This window comes from Aspergillus novofumigatus (genome assembly GCF_002847465.1).
Source record: "Aspergillus novofumigatus IBT 16806 chromosome Unknown P174scaffold_7, whole genome shotgun sequence".
Lineage (NCBI taxonomy): Eukaryota > Fungi > Ascomycota > Eurotiomycetes > Eurotiales > Aspergillaceae > Aspergillus > Aspergillus novofumigatus.
This window is the reverse complement of record NW_020194280.1, coordinates 501,964-518,101: the sequence shown is the minus strand read 5'-3', so window position 1 is coordinate 518,101 and position 16,138 is coordinate 501,964. Positions and strand designations below refer to the sequence as shown.

General features: G+C 48.5%; 4 protein-coding genes across 4 annotated transcripts; 2 read left to right on the top strand and 2 right to left on the bottom strand.

Moving 5' to 3' along the window:
• Positions 1 to 211: 211 nt before the first annotated feature.
• Positions 212 to 3,995, bottom strand: P174DRAFT_462873 (putative cellular morphogenesis protein (Rax2); the record flags this gene model as incomplete). The annotated part of the gene is made up of 3 exons (XM_024830185.1): positions 212 to 447; positions 509 to 2,773; positions 2,837 to 3,995. 3 exons carry the CDS (start codon positions 3,993 to 3,995, stop codon positions 212 to 214), a joined length of 3,660 nt encoding a protein of 1,219 aa, XP_024679289.1.
• Positions 3,996 to 5,647: 1,652 nt separating this feature from the next.
• P174DRAFT_444457 (acyl-CoA desaturase) lies at positions 5,648 to 7,428 on the bottom strand. Its single transcript, XM_024828089.1, has 2 exons — positions 6,890 to 7,428; positions 5,648 to 6,816 (listed from the first exon to the last, which is right to left on the bottom strand). Exons 1-2 carry the CDS (start codon positions 7,173 to 7,175, stop codon positions 5,720 to 5,722), a joined length of 1,383 nt encoding a protein of 460 aa, XP_024679288.1. The 5' UTR covers positions 7,176 to 7,428; the 3' UTR covers positions 5,648 to 5,719.
• A 1,389-nt stretch (positions 7,429 to 8,817) lies between these two features.
• On the top strand, positions 8,818 to 11,300 carry P174DRAFT_444455 (FACT complex subunit POB3). The gene is made up of 8 exons (XM_024828088.1): positions 8,818 to 9,009; positions 9,068 to 9,290; positions 9,366 to 9,886; positions 9,943 to 10,182; positions 10,239 to 10,370; positions 10,427 to 10,660; positions 10,713 to 10,785; positions 10,849 to 11,300. Coding segments are annotated over exons 1-8 (1,719 nt in total). The 5' UTR covers positions 8,818 to 9,007; the 3' UTR covers positions 11,143 to 11,300.
• A 2,307-nt stretch (positions 11,301 to 13,607) lies between these two features.
• Positions 13,608 to 15,546, top strand: aspB (septin AspB; the record flags this gene model as incomplete). Its single annotated transcript, XM_024830855.1, has 4 exons — positions 13,608 to 14,085; positions 14,173 to 14,201; positions 14,240 to 14,638; positions 14,706 to 15,546. 4 exons carry the CDS (start codon positions 13,608 to 13,610, stop codon positions 15,339 to 15,341), a joined length of 1,542 nt encoding a protein of 513 aa, XP_024679286.1. The 3' UTR covers positions 15,342 to 15,546.
• Positions 15,547 to 16,138: the final 592 nt, after the last annotated feature.

Genomic DNA, 16,138 nt, shown 5'->3' with positions numbered 1-16,138 from the left:
AAGAAGGCTGGTATGAGATCTGACAAGACCTGGCCAGCGGAGAATTAGAAATCCACATTATCAGTAGAAAAATCGAAGACACATTAATTAGGGTATAAAGCAATAGACGCTTCCCACGAACGCCTTTCTGAAGGTACCAGAGAATCAAGACATGATGTTTTCGAGTCGTTTTCTCAATTATGGACAAATTTCATCGAGTCCGGATCTTGACTCATAACACTGGTGTACCTGGGTTCGGATGCTTGAGCGTGTTGAACAGGTATTCCGGAGGAACCCGTCGCATGGTCGACGGCCGGTCAGTTCCATATGCTTGGGGGGCGCGCATATAGCCCTGGCGGCGCCGCTGAATCTTGTTGAAGATAACTCCGGCAATGACAATCAGGAACACGCAACCCAGAGCGCAGCAGAAAGCTACGAGGACCACTATTCCGTTCGAGTGGTGATGGCCTGTGGCAAGAGTTAGCATATGTGACTAATTGCCTAGATAAGCCCCATGTGTACTACTGACCACCACTAGTGTAAGGATTCTTGTTCTCGTAGAACAATTGAGACATACTGCCCGACTGGCCATTCCACTTCGAGGACAGGAGGAACGGAGTCAGGTCGGTTCCGTTGAATAGGGCAGCGGATGCATTGCCGAAATCCGGAATCACAAGTTGTCCTGTAATCAGCAGGGTCTGGTCATCATTGAGAACAGAAATATCACGATGCTTCTGGGACAGAGGGAGGATCTCAAGGCTGCGTATGGTCGTGCCTTCGCCGAAAATGCCTCCAGCGAAGTGGAGATTAGATCCATCGTAACTTGCGAGGAAAGAAGAGCCATTCTTCGATTCTCCAGCAAGCCAGAATCTCGAAACGTCCGTGTTGGCAGGAGTAAAAGCTGTGACAGTGCCAAGAATGTCAGCCGTAGAGGTCCCGGCCAACGGCTCCCAGCTCTGATCTTTAGGATTGTAGGTCGCGACGGCAATCTGATTTCCCGAAACAGTCAGGTTTCCAACGGCAATCAATTGCTTGTTGCTGATCCACTTGAGTGCCAAGACGTTACCATATAGAGTCACGCCTGGTCGAGTCCACTGTGCCTCGGTTGTATCATAAAAACAGACGGCGGGGCAAGGCAGCGCTCCAGCAGTTTGGAAACTGCCTCCGAAATAGACTTCGCTGGTTCCAGGGCGGGCAGCTATTGCATTGACCGAGACGTCTTTCCCGGTAAATGGGGGAGGCACATTCTCAACGAACGACTCGTTCATCAAGTTGTATGCCACGAACCCATTAATCATGGAATTGCCCACGGTTCCGGTAACATTCCCACCTGCAAACAGGGTATCGCCTGAGACGGTCAAGGCTAAAAAGGTGGAATTGCTGTCGAGCCCCGAGCCAATGCCGCGAATGGTATTGTCAGCGCCATTCAGAATAGCGAGATTTTGGACCGAAGAACCATCGCTGGCGATAGTGGTGAAATGACCTCCAAGAATAGTAAGATTGCGGCCAGAATTTGTATCATAAGTACCGGTGAATGTCCCAGCACTGGTATTAGTTCCGCCCACCTTTGTCAACAAGGGGTCCAGAGCCATCCCGTCATTATAAAGCAGCGCCACAGCGCCTGCCGCTGCAATACCGCCTGAAGCTAGATTGCCTGCGAGAATAGTTGTGTTTTCATGTTTGGCGTAAGCGGCTAATTGCCCGGTGTACTCGATTTGGCTGACGTTGAGATTTTGAAGCCAGTTTTTGCGCGAGGGGACCCACACAGCAAACCCAGATACATCGGACGCTGATTCATTGCCAAACGAGAGTATTCGGCTGAAACCACCGCTCACCCCAACCACAGTCTCATTGAAATCCATGGAGACGTTCAACTGTAAAGGTATTATCCGGTTGACAGGGCCGTTAACACCACCGCCCAGAGCTGACCAGGTTTTAGTATCGAAAGAATAAGCTGCGACGTGTTTGAGGTTCGGATTGTCGCCATCAGATGTATCGGTAAAGTTTCCTCCCACGTAGAGGAAGTCGTCCAGAACCGCCATCGATGTGACTTCAGAATCCAAACCACCCCCAGTCATTGCAGTTGCATTTCCATCACCGAAAAACATGACATTGTGAATGGAAGAATCTGAGAAATTTCCCCCAGCATAGATTCTATTGTCATGCTTGGCCAAAGTCTTCACAGACGCGCCAGAGTCAAGTTGTAACCCCGCTTTATTCACGGCAGATTGTGTCAGATTCGCGCTTGTATCCTTGGAAGTGGGATCATATTCAAAAAGTCCATTCAAGTCTCCACTTGTTGAATTGTTTGATGCATTCGTGAGCATAAACTTGACCCTTGATGCTACTACCGCGATGTCTCCTTGGCCGGCCACCGGAGTCAGCTTCACCTGTGGACGAAACGAACTACCGCTGGCATCGACATGACCGGTGTAGATGGTATCGTACTTCTCGTAGAGATTGGTTTGGTGGATGACAGTCTGAATAGGCTCATCGGAATCCGTTGTAACAGTGGCTGTCACGTTGACGATACCGCGTGAACCACAGGTTCCATCTTGGATGCACCCAGGGGTGTAAAGAAGAATACTATAGTTTCCGGACTGTTTGACGTCGGGCTCAAAGACCACAGAAGTGCTGTCTGCAGTGGAATCGGTGACATGAGCCGTTAAGTACTTGGATGAACTCTGCCCGGACTCCGTTGTCGACCAAGAGCCCGTCCGGGTTGCTTTGGAAGGATACTCGATGCTTGCACATGTCGGCTCGTTAAACGCATCCACGGCATAAGTGAAGATTTCTGTCATATTCGGTTTCAGTAAGGCACAAACCATTGACAAAACATATTTATGAAATGACTCACCTTCCTGAAAAAGCTCAATTCCATTCAATCCGGCACCAGATCCATACCAGTCGGAGATTTCAATTTGGAATCCGCTCATGCCCACGACATTCACAAATTCGAAGTCACGGTATTTCTCCTCTGCGCTGTCGGACAGGGGGCAAGTAGAGTCGCAATGAACGTCGTAGCCAGTGTCGGGATCTGTGTATGTGAAGTTCATGATGCCATTGTCCGGAAGCCTTCTGAACAGGAAGGTTTTGGTGCCCCTGCCCTCGAAATGGGTATTGTACAGACGGAGTTTAGTTGGTCTGTACTCGAAACCCATATCTGCTCGCCAGAAGCCTGGCGAGGTATCAGCAAGCAACCAGGTCTTTCCTTCGCCGTCCTCGCCACTGGTTTGGCAGATAACATTCCTCGGGTCACTGTAGCCTGATCTCGACGAGACTGCATCGGAGGTAATTGTGGCACCTTGGAGGTTGACAATCTGCTCCTTCTTCTTGGAAGATGTGGAATTGCCGACGCCATCGAATGATCCAGCGAAAATTAAATGACCATCGTCATTCTTCAGGATGGATTCCACCGGCCCATTGAGCCCATCGAAGGGCAGTGTCTTCCAGCCTTCGCCTCCGACCCAAGCGACCGCGTTCGATGTGTTCTCGTATTTGAAGTAACCACCGACGTAGACACTGTTGGTCTCCTGGTCGCACAGCAACGCCGAGACCGACCCTGAAAGACCAGGCAAAGCTGTAACTTTGTTGGAGTCAGGCTTGTATAGCGCCGCACCCTTGGTTTCAACGCCGCCTAGCTTAGTGAAGTTCCCTCCGACAAAGATACCCTCATAGGTTCCATCCTTTCGCGTGAATGCGCACATTGCACGAATCTGGGCATCGGAGGACGAAAGCGCTGTAAGCCCGCCATTTGGAAGTGGTGTCAGAATCGATTGTCCGGCATCGTGGACCGAAGCTGTCTTCGATTGTTCGGTATACGAATAAATTGACACAGCATCGAAATCTCCTGTAAAAGCGACTCGGCCTAAAGGCGACAGATCCAACTGAGGTTCCGAAACCGAAGTAAATGATAGTCCCACAGTAGGAACTGCTTGAAAAACCGTCAAAAAGTTCAATAGGAGGGCGTACGAAAAACCAGCCGTCGCAGGCCCAGACAGTGAGGCAGCCCTCATTGTTTAGGGGCGCGACGACAGGCGAGAGAGACAATGATCGCCCTGAATTTTGTTGCAGAAATCCTGGCCCAAGGTGTATGTAAGAAAAAAGAAAAAGCTGACTAGGCGGAGAATGAAGATGAGTTCTATATAATGAGCTCAAATTCCTCCACCCAAAGTCATGCAAGAGGCTGGCAAAGGAGAGACTCGGAAAAGAGTGGAAGTGAGGAATACGAATAATGTGCTAAAAGGGGGATAGAAAAGACAGTGATAGGTAATGAACGAATAGAACTTCGTGTTCTCAAGAAGGAAAAAACTCAATGCATGAATAAAAATGGGCAGGATAAGAAGGTTAACGAATGACTGAATGAAGTTGGATGATGCGAAGGAATATTATGACATGGCAGGGCTCGTTTGCTCGAAGACTTGAAGTCTTGCTCATGGCGGTGGTGTTCCCGTTACCTTAGTTTTCAGGTGCCTAAGGTACTTGGAATCGATTATTACACCCCTTACTCGAAAAAGCCTAGGTCGACTTACTGCGGGCCGTCTTGGTAGTCGTACGGTCGTACCTCATTTAAGCGGCCCACTTCGAAACACAGTTAAGTTAGGTTGAGGTGGTCCGGTATGTAAGACACGTCTCGACTGTTTACCAGCCACGGCCGTCTATCTAAGGTACCTAAGGAGTCTAAGACTCTAGGTAGCCAGTCACAGAATCGCGATGGATGGGAGCCATGTAATAATAATGAGGCAGGATGGATGAATCCCTCCGGTGGACAGACTGGGCTGTACAAATACTACTACGTACCTCAGTATATTTGGTTTAAGAAAGTTTGATGCTCGGTCTTGCTTATTGCTCGAAGTAAGGCACGACAATAATGACCGTGAGATTAAGATTAATAAATATGTGCAGTACTTGAGGCCGGCTACCTCACATTTACTGGTGTGCCTACGGTATCGAGTTTGGGAACTGGTAAGGTTCCTTGCTAATGGACAAACCTCGACGCTAAATGCTATTCATAGTATCATTGGCTTCATATTAGTATCAAGTGGCCAGACCACTGAATATAGTCGATGACGTATCAGGGATCTGCTAAATACTATGACTCTTTTAACTGTTCATGTAGGATTCTAGGGGTATAAGTTGAATAATAATAATGATGACATTATTGTCAAGGGGTCAACTCGTCATTCCTAGCAGTATCGAACTCCCTCAATTAAGCACACAGCACGGTGCAGGGATCATCGTTGTCGTTTGAGTTTCATGACATGAAACAATGGGCGATCATTATGAGGATGATCCTGTGATGGTTTGTCTTCGCCATTTTTGCATCCGGGCTGTGTCAAAACCTTGCGATGTAATAGTACACTATACTAGAAAACAGTACCATGGTAGATTCTGGAATGATCATCATCCATGGTCACTTATCTGGTCGTTGCCAATCAAGGACATAAGATGAGCCAGAAAGTTGTGCATAGGTACTGCGGTTGTGTACTGAAGTAAACACAAAATTACCTATGCATATGCTACCTAGCTACTTCAAACTTGGAATCGAGGTAGTCACACGACTTCTACCAAGCTGTCGTGGTACAAGCGCATGTGGCCTTAATAAGGAGTGGGAGAGTATGGATAGGCTCTTGAGCGAGAGTATGCTATCTACAACTCTAAAGATTAATGTTGTCCTTTTGTAGCCGCCGGTCTACCCAGAGTTATGAACCACTGTCGATTTGAATTGACTGCACCGCTTTCACCTGGGGTTTTCAGCATGATCAACCTGCGGCTGCTCCGAGCCAATTCCCAGGGGTCGTTTACCCTCAGGTGTGACATACTTCCACTGCTCTACTTCACATCCACCGCGGAGGATTCCAACGCGCATCGTTGATAGCAGATTATGGGCGGCATTGGAGTGCTGATAGACCCCTCCGTTGAACATAGCAGTGGCGTCCTTTCCGATGGCCGATGAGATGAATGACTTGCCTCCTGGATGCTCCTTGATGAAGTCGGAGACATCATGAATAACGCCACCAATGGCCACCAGTGCCTTGTTAGTCGACTTCGACTTAGTAGCAAACTCATCCCAATCCAGCACAGGAAGTTGTTCGAGGGGAATGCCCCAATCTAATGTTTGGCGTTTCTGGTCCACCTTCTTCTGCAGCTGCTGCAGTCGTCCTTTTTCAATCTCATTGTAGCGAAACTGCTTGAGATCGTAGGCGAGCCCAAGCTGTTCCCAGATCCAGATCATCCACTTGGTCGGGTCGTACTGCCACCATTGAATCGCATTGCGGTAGTCGGAAGGGAATTCATGATGAAAATTATGATACCCTTCACCTAAGGTCACCAGGGCTGTGATGACATGATCCCGCGGAGAATTACGGTCATCGAACGGCTGCTCACCCAGCCAATGAGCCAGTGAATTGACACAGAAGGTGGCTTGTTGGATAAAGAAAACGCGGAGAATCCCAGCATATACGAACCCACCCTGCCAATCACCCCATCCCAAACCACACAACAGAGTCGGAAGGATTAAGGTCATGAACAGGGCGGATTTTATATAGTGCTTATGCTGCCAGACCACCACAGGATCCGCGTCGAGATCTGTGACATCGGTGCGGCCAACTTTCTTGTAGTTTTGCTTCATAACGAGCCATCCGATGTGCGAATATAACAACCCTTTCCGGACTGAGTATGGGTCCTTCTCTGTGTCCGTGTAGCGATGGTGAGCTCGGTGGCCACGCGCCCACCAGCGGATCGAGCCCTGGCCCGCAGCGACGCCGACGGCGGCCAAGTAAAGCTTTAATGGGAGGGCGGCTTTATACGAACAATGGGCCCAGCATCGGTGATACCCTGCAAAAGTCAGCGATCTCATCATTGACAAGGAAGGGAGAGGCGAATAAAACGTGGGAAGGAAGGCGTTTACCAGCAGTAACGCCCAGACCTGCATTAAAGTAGTATACAAGCGCAAAGAGGGCTGTGCGTGGATGTAGAGGGGTCCAGTAGGCCCCAATACAGCCCAGAAGAGGAACAAAAAGAATGAAGAAACAGTTCAACCAATTGATATGTTGATGCCAGTTTGACCATGTCACGGGCTGCTCAGTGATATGCGCTGTTCTGGCGGTAGTACTCTTACTCTTCCGCATGGGGGCGTGGTCAGTGGTGCCATCATCGGGCCTGGCCTCGGGGCCCTGGACGTCATCAGAGATCATTGTGTTCGTCGTAGAAATTGTTGATCCATCTATTTGTTCGAGGAAGAATGTCAGGAAAAAGAAGAAAATCTTCAGGGTGGTTAACGAATAAGTAGTGACTGGTTAGGTTCAGGCGATAATACGATTAATGACTCGTTGGGAAGTTGAACAAAGAGACTGCTAAGTCTTGCATTTGGACACGCCATTGTTTTGCATCCTTGCAAACAATAATCGAAGTCAATATCGACGTCGTTCATTTCAAACCTGATATTAGTGTTGATGTTGTTGGGGTAATCTGTTGAGAGGGTGGGTGGGAACTGCGCAACAATCAGGAGATTGACCCAGCAGATCATGACTAAAAGATTCCAGGAATTATAATCATTTCCGGCAGCAAGTCAAATGTAGTACTAAGCATAATTTGCAGGAACCCGGCTATATGAACTTTTCTGCGCATGTGGAACTCGGAGAGTTGTGGAGGGGATGGAGGTAGGCTGCTATTTCAATTTGACCATGGTGCGAGAGCTAGAGACATACCTCGCCATGCCACGAGAGCCGTCCTGTGATAACTGCATAGGGGGCTACGTGGAAATTTGATATAACCTTGTGAGTGAGAACTTTTGGAGTAGTGTGTGATGGTTGACAATTGCGACTCATCCAAAGCTTGCCATGTATGATAGCTTTCAGCCACAGTCCAGATATTATCGTCATCCTGACCTGGTCCAGTTTTAGCCCCTGCCTGGAGTTGTCCCTCTACTAGGAACTTCCGCCCGGCATGTAGTTTAGATTCGCGTCTATCAGAAGGTCCCAGTGTTCTGTTGCACCCAAGCAGAAGCTTTGCCATATGATGGGTCTATTAGAAGGCCCGCTGCCTCGGTAGCTCTTCGCCTCTAAGATGGGACCAGTGAGTAGTCAGGATCTCTGGCTGCTTGATAACGTAGCATTCTCTGTACTGAGAGCTTAAATAGTGGCATGTCAAGGACATACCCTCCTTGGGATAAAACTGAACAATTGCGCCGGGCGAAAAATCCAGGATGCCGTGGTTCATAACGTCGATTGAGAGGGCTGACAGACGTAGGACGAAAGTCACGTTGCCTTGTTTATTCTCATCAGTGACGATGAGTGCAGTTTACTGATTTCCCAGTTGTGATAGCTGTAGTCCGGGAGTTTGTGTGGCAGTAGCTCGGCTGGTTGCCAGACATAACATGATGAGCATGGCAAGGTGCTGGGGTATGAGGCTTCTATCTGATCAGCGCGCTGATCAAAATTGATTTCGAAGCGCTCTGCACGAAGGACTCGCCGCAGCTTGAGCGGACATACCCCCGTCATGAACCCAGGAGTTGATGCATGCCCCTGATGGCCATAGCATATATTTGTTTAGATAGCTCGAATCATTTGACATAGGGTTTCTTGTTCCACAGTGCCGTTGTCAGCTATCGGGTTGTGACCCAGCAATCCTGTGGTTATCCTAAATCGTTGGATGAGCTGTTTTCATGAAAGAAAGCGAATTATTTGGGCGTATCAAATCATGGATAGAACATTTGTGGGAGAGCGAGGGTACCTGTGGCTGAGTATTTAGTGGAGCCTGAGGCAGCGAGTTTGCAGCGCAAGAAGTGGCGCCAACTTAAATGAGAACCGCGTTGGAGTTGCCGACTGCCGCGCGCAACGCGAAAGTCCAAACTCCAAAAAAGGGCACATCTCAAAGTGAAGCTCTGCAGCTGATAGCTATTTGACCTCTGACTACACTTTCATCACCAGATACAGTATCGCGATTTTGTTCTCTCTTCGTTGTTGACGCCAAAATCAGGAATTGTGAATTTACGTTCAAGAGCGAATTGCTCTAAACACCCTCCACAATGTGGGCTACCTTTGTCGCACTCCTTCTCCTTGACTCGTTATACTCATCTCGTTCATAGGGAGGCCTTTGACAACATCTACCTCGACCTCTCAAAACAGCCCGGAAAATGCAAGCTCGCTGAGAGTGGTTTGGGATGGCGTCCTTCTGGCGGAGGCGATACGTTCACGCTTGATAGCAACAATATCGGAGCAGCTCAATGGAGCCGGGCAGCGAAGGGATATGAGCTGAAAATCCTATCACGCTCATCGGGTGTGATTCAATTAGACGGATTTGACCAAGAGGTAGGACTCGTGGCGAAAACCAACCTTAATGGTAGATCTGGGGACTCTTTTATTGACTATGCGGGTTTTGAATAGGACTTTGAACGATTGAGCAAGGCGTTCAAGATTTGGTACGGCATCAATGTTGAGAACCGCGAGCATGCACTACGAGGGTGGAATTGGGGTAAAGCAGAATTTACAAAGGCAGAACTCGCTTTCAGCGTTCAGAATCGACCTGCATTTGAAATCCCGTATTCGGAAATCTCGAACACAAACCTGGCAGGAAAGAATGAGGTCGCAGTCGAGTTCGCTCTCACATCAGACGGCGACGCCAATGCCCAACCTTCTGGAAGCACAAAGAACCGCGGTCGGAAAGCTGCCGCGGGTCCGGATGAGTTAGTCGAGATGCGTTTCTACATCCCGGGGACGGCAGTCAAGACAGAGAAGGGCATTAAGACAGAAAATGATGAGGAGAATGGAGAAGAAGAAGAGGAAGAAGGCGAGGAACAGAATGCGGCCAACCTTTTCTATGAAACTCTTATGGAGAAGGCAGAGATTGGCGATGTCGCCGGTGACACTTTTGCTACGTTTCTTGATGTCCTTCATCTTACACCCAGGTACGTCTCTTTGTTGAACGCGCTTTCCCGCCGTTGCGTGCTAAGGAACTCTGCAGAGGTCGCTTTGATATCGACATGTACGAATCGTCGTTCCGACTTCGCGGCAAAACATACGACTATAAGATTCAATACGCCTCTATCAAGAAATTCTTCCTGCTTCCTAAGAACGACGAGATGCACACACTCATTGTATTAGGCCTTGACCCTCCTCTACGGCAAGGTCAGACTCGGTATCCTTTCCTTGTCATGCAGTTGAAGCTCGATGAAGAAATCAGCCTGGAGCTCAATATGACAGAGTCAGTTCTCCCCGAAAGATTTTTTTGACGTCGAACTTGGAACTAATTATCTGTAGAGAACTATTGGAATCCCGCTACAAGGATAAGCTGGAACCACGCTACGAAGAGCCGATTCATCAAGTCGTCACCAAGATCTTCCGTGGCCTGTCTGGCAAGAAAGTCATCATGCCATCAAAGGACTTTGTCAGGTCAGTCATACTTATCCTTGGCAGTTCGCCTGACCCGTGCTGACTACGTGCAATAGCCACCACGGACACAGCGGAGTCAAATGCTCGATCAAAGCCAACGAAGGTCTTTTGTACTTCTTGGACAAGAGCTTGATTTTCGTACCCAAGCCCGCTACTTACGTGCAGATTGAGAATATTGCTGTTATCACCATGTCCCGTGTTGGTGGCGCCGTGTCCGCAAGTAGAACATTCGATATTACGGTCACATTGAAGGCTGGAATGGGTGAACACCAGTTTAGTAACATCAACCGGTATGCCATTTCCAGAACTACATGCCACTAGTGTCACTAATACCTACCACAGTGAGGAACAACAGCCACTTGAGGAATTCTTCAAGGCCAAGAACATTCGGTTCAAGAACGAGATGTCAGATGATGTATGTCTACTCCGACAACAACCGACAACTTTCTGGTCATTAGATGCTAATATATTGCAACAGACCTCGGCACTTATTGCCGCTGCCCTTGACAACGACGACATGATGTCTAGTGATGAGGATGGCGGGCGGGCCGATCGCGGCTCAGCAGATGAGGATGAAGAATCTGTTGACGAAGACTTCCAGGCAGACTCTGAATCAGATGTTGCCGAAGAATTTGATTCTGAGCACGAAAGCAGCGGCAGCGCAAGTGACGCAGAGATGGATGACGCTTCGGACGCCGGCGACGATGAGGAAGATGTGGACATGTCAGAGGAAGAGGAACGACCCAAGAAAAAGAGCAAGATTGGGAAGTAGTTTGGTTTGTTCTGGACAAAATCGACATACTTCTGACCCTAATTGTGTAGTGAATACACTTGGAAGCGAACTCTCTTTCCCTTCACAGAAATGCTGTACCATCAATCTACAAACTGTCATGGTAATCTACGTTGAATCTTAATGAAGTACGACTCTCGATGTTAAGCCAATATCTAGATATATAGATAGTCTACTCTTTAATTGCAAATACAGAGATCTCTTAGTGAAGGCTCCGGTCACTGTTGCTTGAGCTCACTTTGAGTTCTGATGTGTCGCATAAGCAATCGTCTATCGCGTCAGCTCTCCGTCTGTGGCACGACTATTGAAATTAACCCGGCACAAAGACCCTTATCCCAAACAGGATTCGGTCTATCGCTTCGGACAGAGGTAGACTCATTAGTCGGATACCTAATGTTGCGAGAAATTTCATGGATATGCATTAAAGCGCGTCCATGTTGGTCATAATCCATCGGCTCATAGGTCTACGATGAACAATGTACCTCAGCGATGAATAATGCCATGTAGATCTCGGTAAAGCTACATTAGTAGAACCAGCGGTCAGTTCTCTGGCCTTGTGATTGTGCGAAGCGCTACCTCTTCTTTGCATCCAGGGCTTTTTATCCTCGATCAAGCACTACCTAGTAAATCTGCCCTTCTAGGCTATTGCATCCAACCTGACTCGTATCGTTCAATTATGCTATCATGTTCCGTCCAATATCAAGTGGTCTCAAGACCTGCCTGCAGGTCTGCACTACATTGGAAGATTACTGATATGCTGCTTCACCGTCTGTGCTGCCAACGGAATAGTTCTGTATGCCTTAAATAACCCGGAATATGACCTGGATATACATTGATGATGGCACCATATCGGTAATTTCCTGTCTTCGATGACTCTATCCCGATCTCAGAGTATCCTCGAATCTGGCAAAACATTGCGCAAAGGATACGGAGTACATAGCAATCAAAATATGAATCTTGACTGCCCAGGTTTCAACTCTACCAACCCAATTTGATGGTCATCCACGGTGGGAATCTCATCCTGCCTCAGGCCGCTCATCAAGTTAATGATTGGTCGGTGGCTAAATTTCCGTTCGAAAATCGACGGGAAGTTCCAAGGGAGGCTGTTTTTACCCCTGATTTGAAAAGGTAACCGCGGTACCATCAGTAAGGTATTGCACGGCGTAGGTCAAGAAGCCAGACAGAGATAGCTTGCTATATCGTACATACGCTTGATATGGATGAACTGATGGGATGTTGTCAAAATTGCGGGAAATTCTTGATATCAGTCAATCTTATGCACTAAGCTAATCATAAGAGCCAACTCTTATTGATGGTCGGAGCATGCTCCGTAGATATACTCCGTTTACGGTACAGTAAGGTTCTGAAAGCTGTAGGATCTAGCTCGAGGTTTCAAATCTTGTGGAGCAACATAAAAGAAGTCCGCACTCGATGCCATACAGCCCGTACAGACGTGTCTTTTGTGCAGAATCGCGCTGTCCGTCCTTGGTTGGGCAAGTTCACTGTCTTTCTGAAGTTCTAAATCTTGTCTCAGTTATCAGGACACGTTCAAGGTCCTCGGGGACAATAACCAAAGCAAGGATATCTCCAGCCTTCAGAGAGGTAAGCTGTGTAGAACATGATAAAGTGATAAGTCTTTTGCTCGATTTTCGAGAAATTTATGGCCAAAGTGATTAGATAGATCAATGCTGTTTTGTTTCTCAGGACGAGTATGTGCTTGAGGCTAAGATGTTGCTTAATTGAGCGAAGTGCCCCTTTCTTTGGCGGATTGGCAGTATCTAGTCTAGTTAGTAGTATGGCTCGCTCCAGCGACCACCTTTCTTCGACCTCCACCCCATCACTCTCCGCAGGCCCAGTTTCCCCTGGTTCTTCATATTATTGTTGCTTTACTTCTCTCGTTCAACGACCCCTTCTTTTTATTTGTACTCAATAATTTCCCTTCATAGTACTTTATTTTCTACAATAGTTATTGTGTCTACCTTTTTTCGCACCGCCGTTGAGCTTGATTGGGATTATTATTTACCGTGGTCTCGGTCGTCTGCTCGTGGTTGACTGATTTCACCCTTTGCCAGTGAAACGGTGGTAAGTTAAGATAGCACTTCCGGGGCTGCAACTCCTCCCTACTTCTGCAAAACCTTTGAGACCGAGGCATCGATTTGCTTATTGCCCTTGCTCCCTTCTGTGCCCCTCCTTCCCCTAGCTGTGTGCAGTAGGAATCTCTGTTTGCTAATTCAGAAGGCGCTATTCAGGGGAACTTCCTTCTTGACGCTCGCTATCTTGATCGCATCCCACGCTCGCTTCTAGAATCAACGGATAATTTTTACAATGGGTAAGCCCGCTTTCGATATTCTTTTGCATCGAGCTTCATTCTTGTGTCAATCTGTCCGCCAACTACCCGTCAATTCTCACTTGTCATCCTGCTGAGTTCTACGTGCTACAATACAACAATGTTGGTGGCCTCGGAGCATCCCACTGTGGAGGAGAATCTACCACTGGAATCTTCGAGCCCGACCCTCAGTTCGTTGCAACAGAAGCCGGGACCGAAGACCCTTTCACTATCCTCTCTCCTGCCAGGGACCTATCCGTCTCGAAGTGAAACCCGAACCCCATATAACTTTGCTGACTCTTCTTCGGATGATGTAGCTTCACCATCCTCTGCTGCCAATGGCACTCCCGCGTCTGTCAAGGAATCACCTGCACCTAGCAGCCCAGGATCTCCTTACGTTGAGCGTAGCAACCCCATGGGTGCCGGCAACGCTCAGACAGTCAGCTCCAAGGATCCAAAAGCTGTGGCTCAAGCTGCCACGGACATGAAGAACGTCGTTCGCCGCAAACTGACTGGCTACGTTGGTTTCGCCAATTTGCCCAACCAATGGCACCGCAAGAGTGTGCGCAAAGGATTCAACTTCAACGTAATGGTTGTTGGTAAGTTCTCTCCGAATGGTGTTCGGAAGCGAAGCCGATTTCGAAAGGAAAAGGCGCCCATCACGGATTACTGACTTCAGATGATAGGTGAATCGGGTCTTGGAAAGTCCACTCTCGTCAACACTTTGTTCAACACCTCCCTCTACCCCCCAAGGAGCGTACCGGCCCGAGTCACGACATCATCCCGAAGACAGTCTCTATCCAGTCCATCAGCGCAGATATCGAGGAAAATGGCGTCCGTCTTCGCTTGACAGTGGTCGACACTCCCGGCTTTGGTGATTTTGTCAACAACGATGACTCGTGGCGCCCTATCGTCGAAAACATCGAGCAGAGATACGATGCCTACTTGGAGGCGGAGAACAAGGTTAACCGCACAAACATTGTCGATAACCGTATTCACGCCTGTGTCTATTTCATCCAGCCCACCGGTCACTCGCTGAAGCCCCTCGACATTGAGGTCATGCGTAGACTGCACACCAAGGTCAACCTCATTCCTGTCATTGCCAAGGCCGACACATTGACCGACGAGGAGATTTCCCTCTTCAAGCAGAGAGTTAGTGGGCCCCGCTTTTCATTGATCATGAATTAGTAACAGTAACTAATCCTGTGACCCCAATTAGATTCTTGCAGATATCCAGCACCATTCGATTCAGATCTTCGAGGGACCCCGCTACGAGCTTGACGACGAGGAGACCATTGCCGAGAACCAAGAGATTATGTCCAAAGTTCCTTTCGCCGTTGTTGGTGCCAACACCGAGGTCACCACAGCAGATGGCCGTAAAGTGCGCGGCCGTAGCTATCCTTGGGGTGTCATTGAGGTCGACAACGAGGAACACTGCGACTTTGTCAAACTGCGCCAGATGCTGATCCGCACTCACATGGAAGAGCTCAAGGAGCACACCAACAACTGGCTCTACGAGAACTACCGGTCCGACAAGCTTACCCAAATGGGTGTCGCCCAGGACCCAAGCGTGTTCAAGGAGGTCAACCCAGCAGTCAAGCAGGAGGAGGAGCGTGCTTTGCACGAGCAGAAACTCGCCAAGATGGAGGCAGAGATGAAGATGGTCTTCCAGCAGAAGGTTGCAGAGAAGGAAAGCAAGCTGAAACAGAGCGAGGACGAATTATACGCGCGACATCGCGAGATGAAGGACCAACTGGAACGCCAACGCCAGGAGCTGGAAGAGAAGAAGGCCCGGCTCGAGAGTGGAAGGCCAATCGAAGAGAAGGGAAAGAGGAAGGGCTTTTCTCTCCGTTAAGGTTTTGCTATCCAGTGACTGGAACTCTGATGCTTCTCTTCAAGAAGCGCTACCTTGGAACACCAAAGGTATGCAACGCCGTCGGAGACCTTCCGGTGTCTCGACGTTTGATCCTGCACGACTGTTGATTGACCGAGCGCTCATTTCGACTTCCCTCCATTCTCGTGTGTTTATTTGTTTCACTACACTCCTTGAAACTCTTCTTCCTCGTATCTGCTTCTTCCGGTAACGACTCTACCATTTAATTGCGCGGACTAAGAAAAAGAACTAGTCACCCTCTCTTTTCCTTTTCCAGCAAGAATCGTTTCGACATAAAGTGAGGCTTGACTGGGAGGTGAGATTGGAACAGGCGAGCGGACGAGTAATATGTCTGCTTGCTCGCGTTGTCCCTTTGCTTCACTTACAGGGTTATGAATAAGCAGGGGCTGTGGCCCGCTCAGGTCGAAATCAGCTGTCTTACGCCCAATTTCCACTTCGCGTCATGTACTTTTCGCCTACGTTATACCTGGTGTCTGCCTGTTTCCTATTCCCCAATGTGGCCAATCACTCGTGATATTCTATTCTCTTGCCCTCTTCTGCCCTTTTCGTTACACATTTTAGTGAAATACCTCACCCTCGACCATCCTTCTCGATGTCCTATTTCCCTTACAGTCTGCTCTGTTCTAGTTGTCAATTTTAAGTTGTTGTCAAAAGTAATCTCGTTTCTCTCGCTAGATGTCTTGGGCCGTATGTGTTGTGGATATGATGTAGTGGAGGACAGAGAAGCGACCAACAAGTAAGGGAAATCAAGGATATGA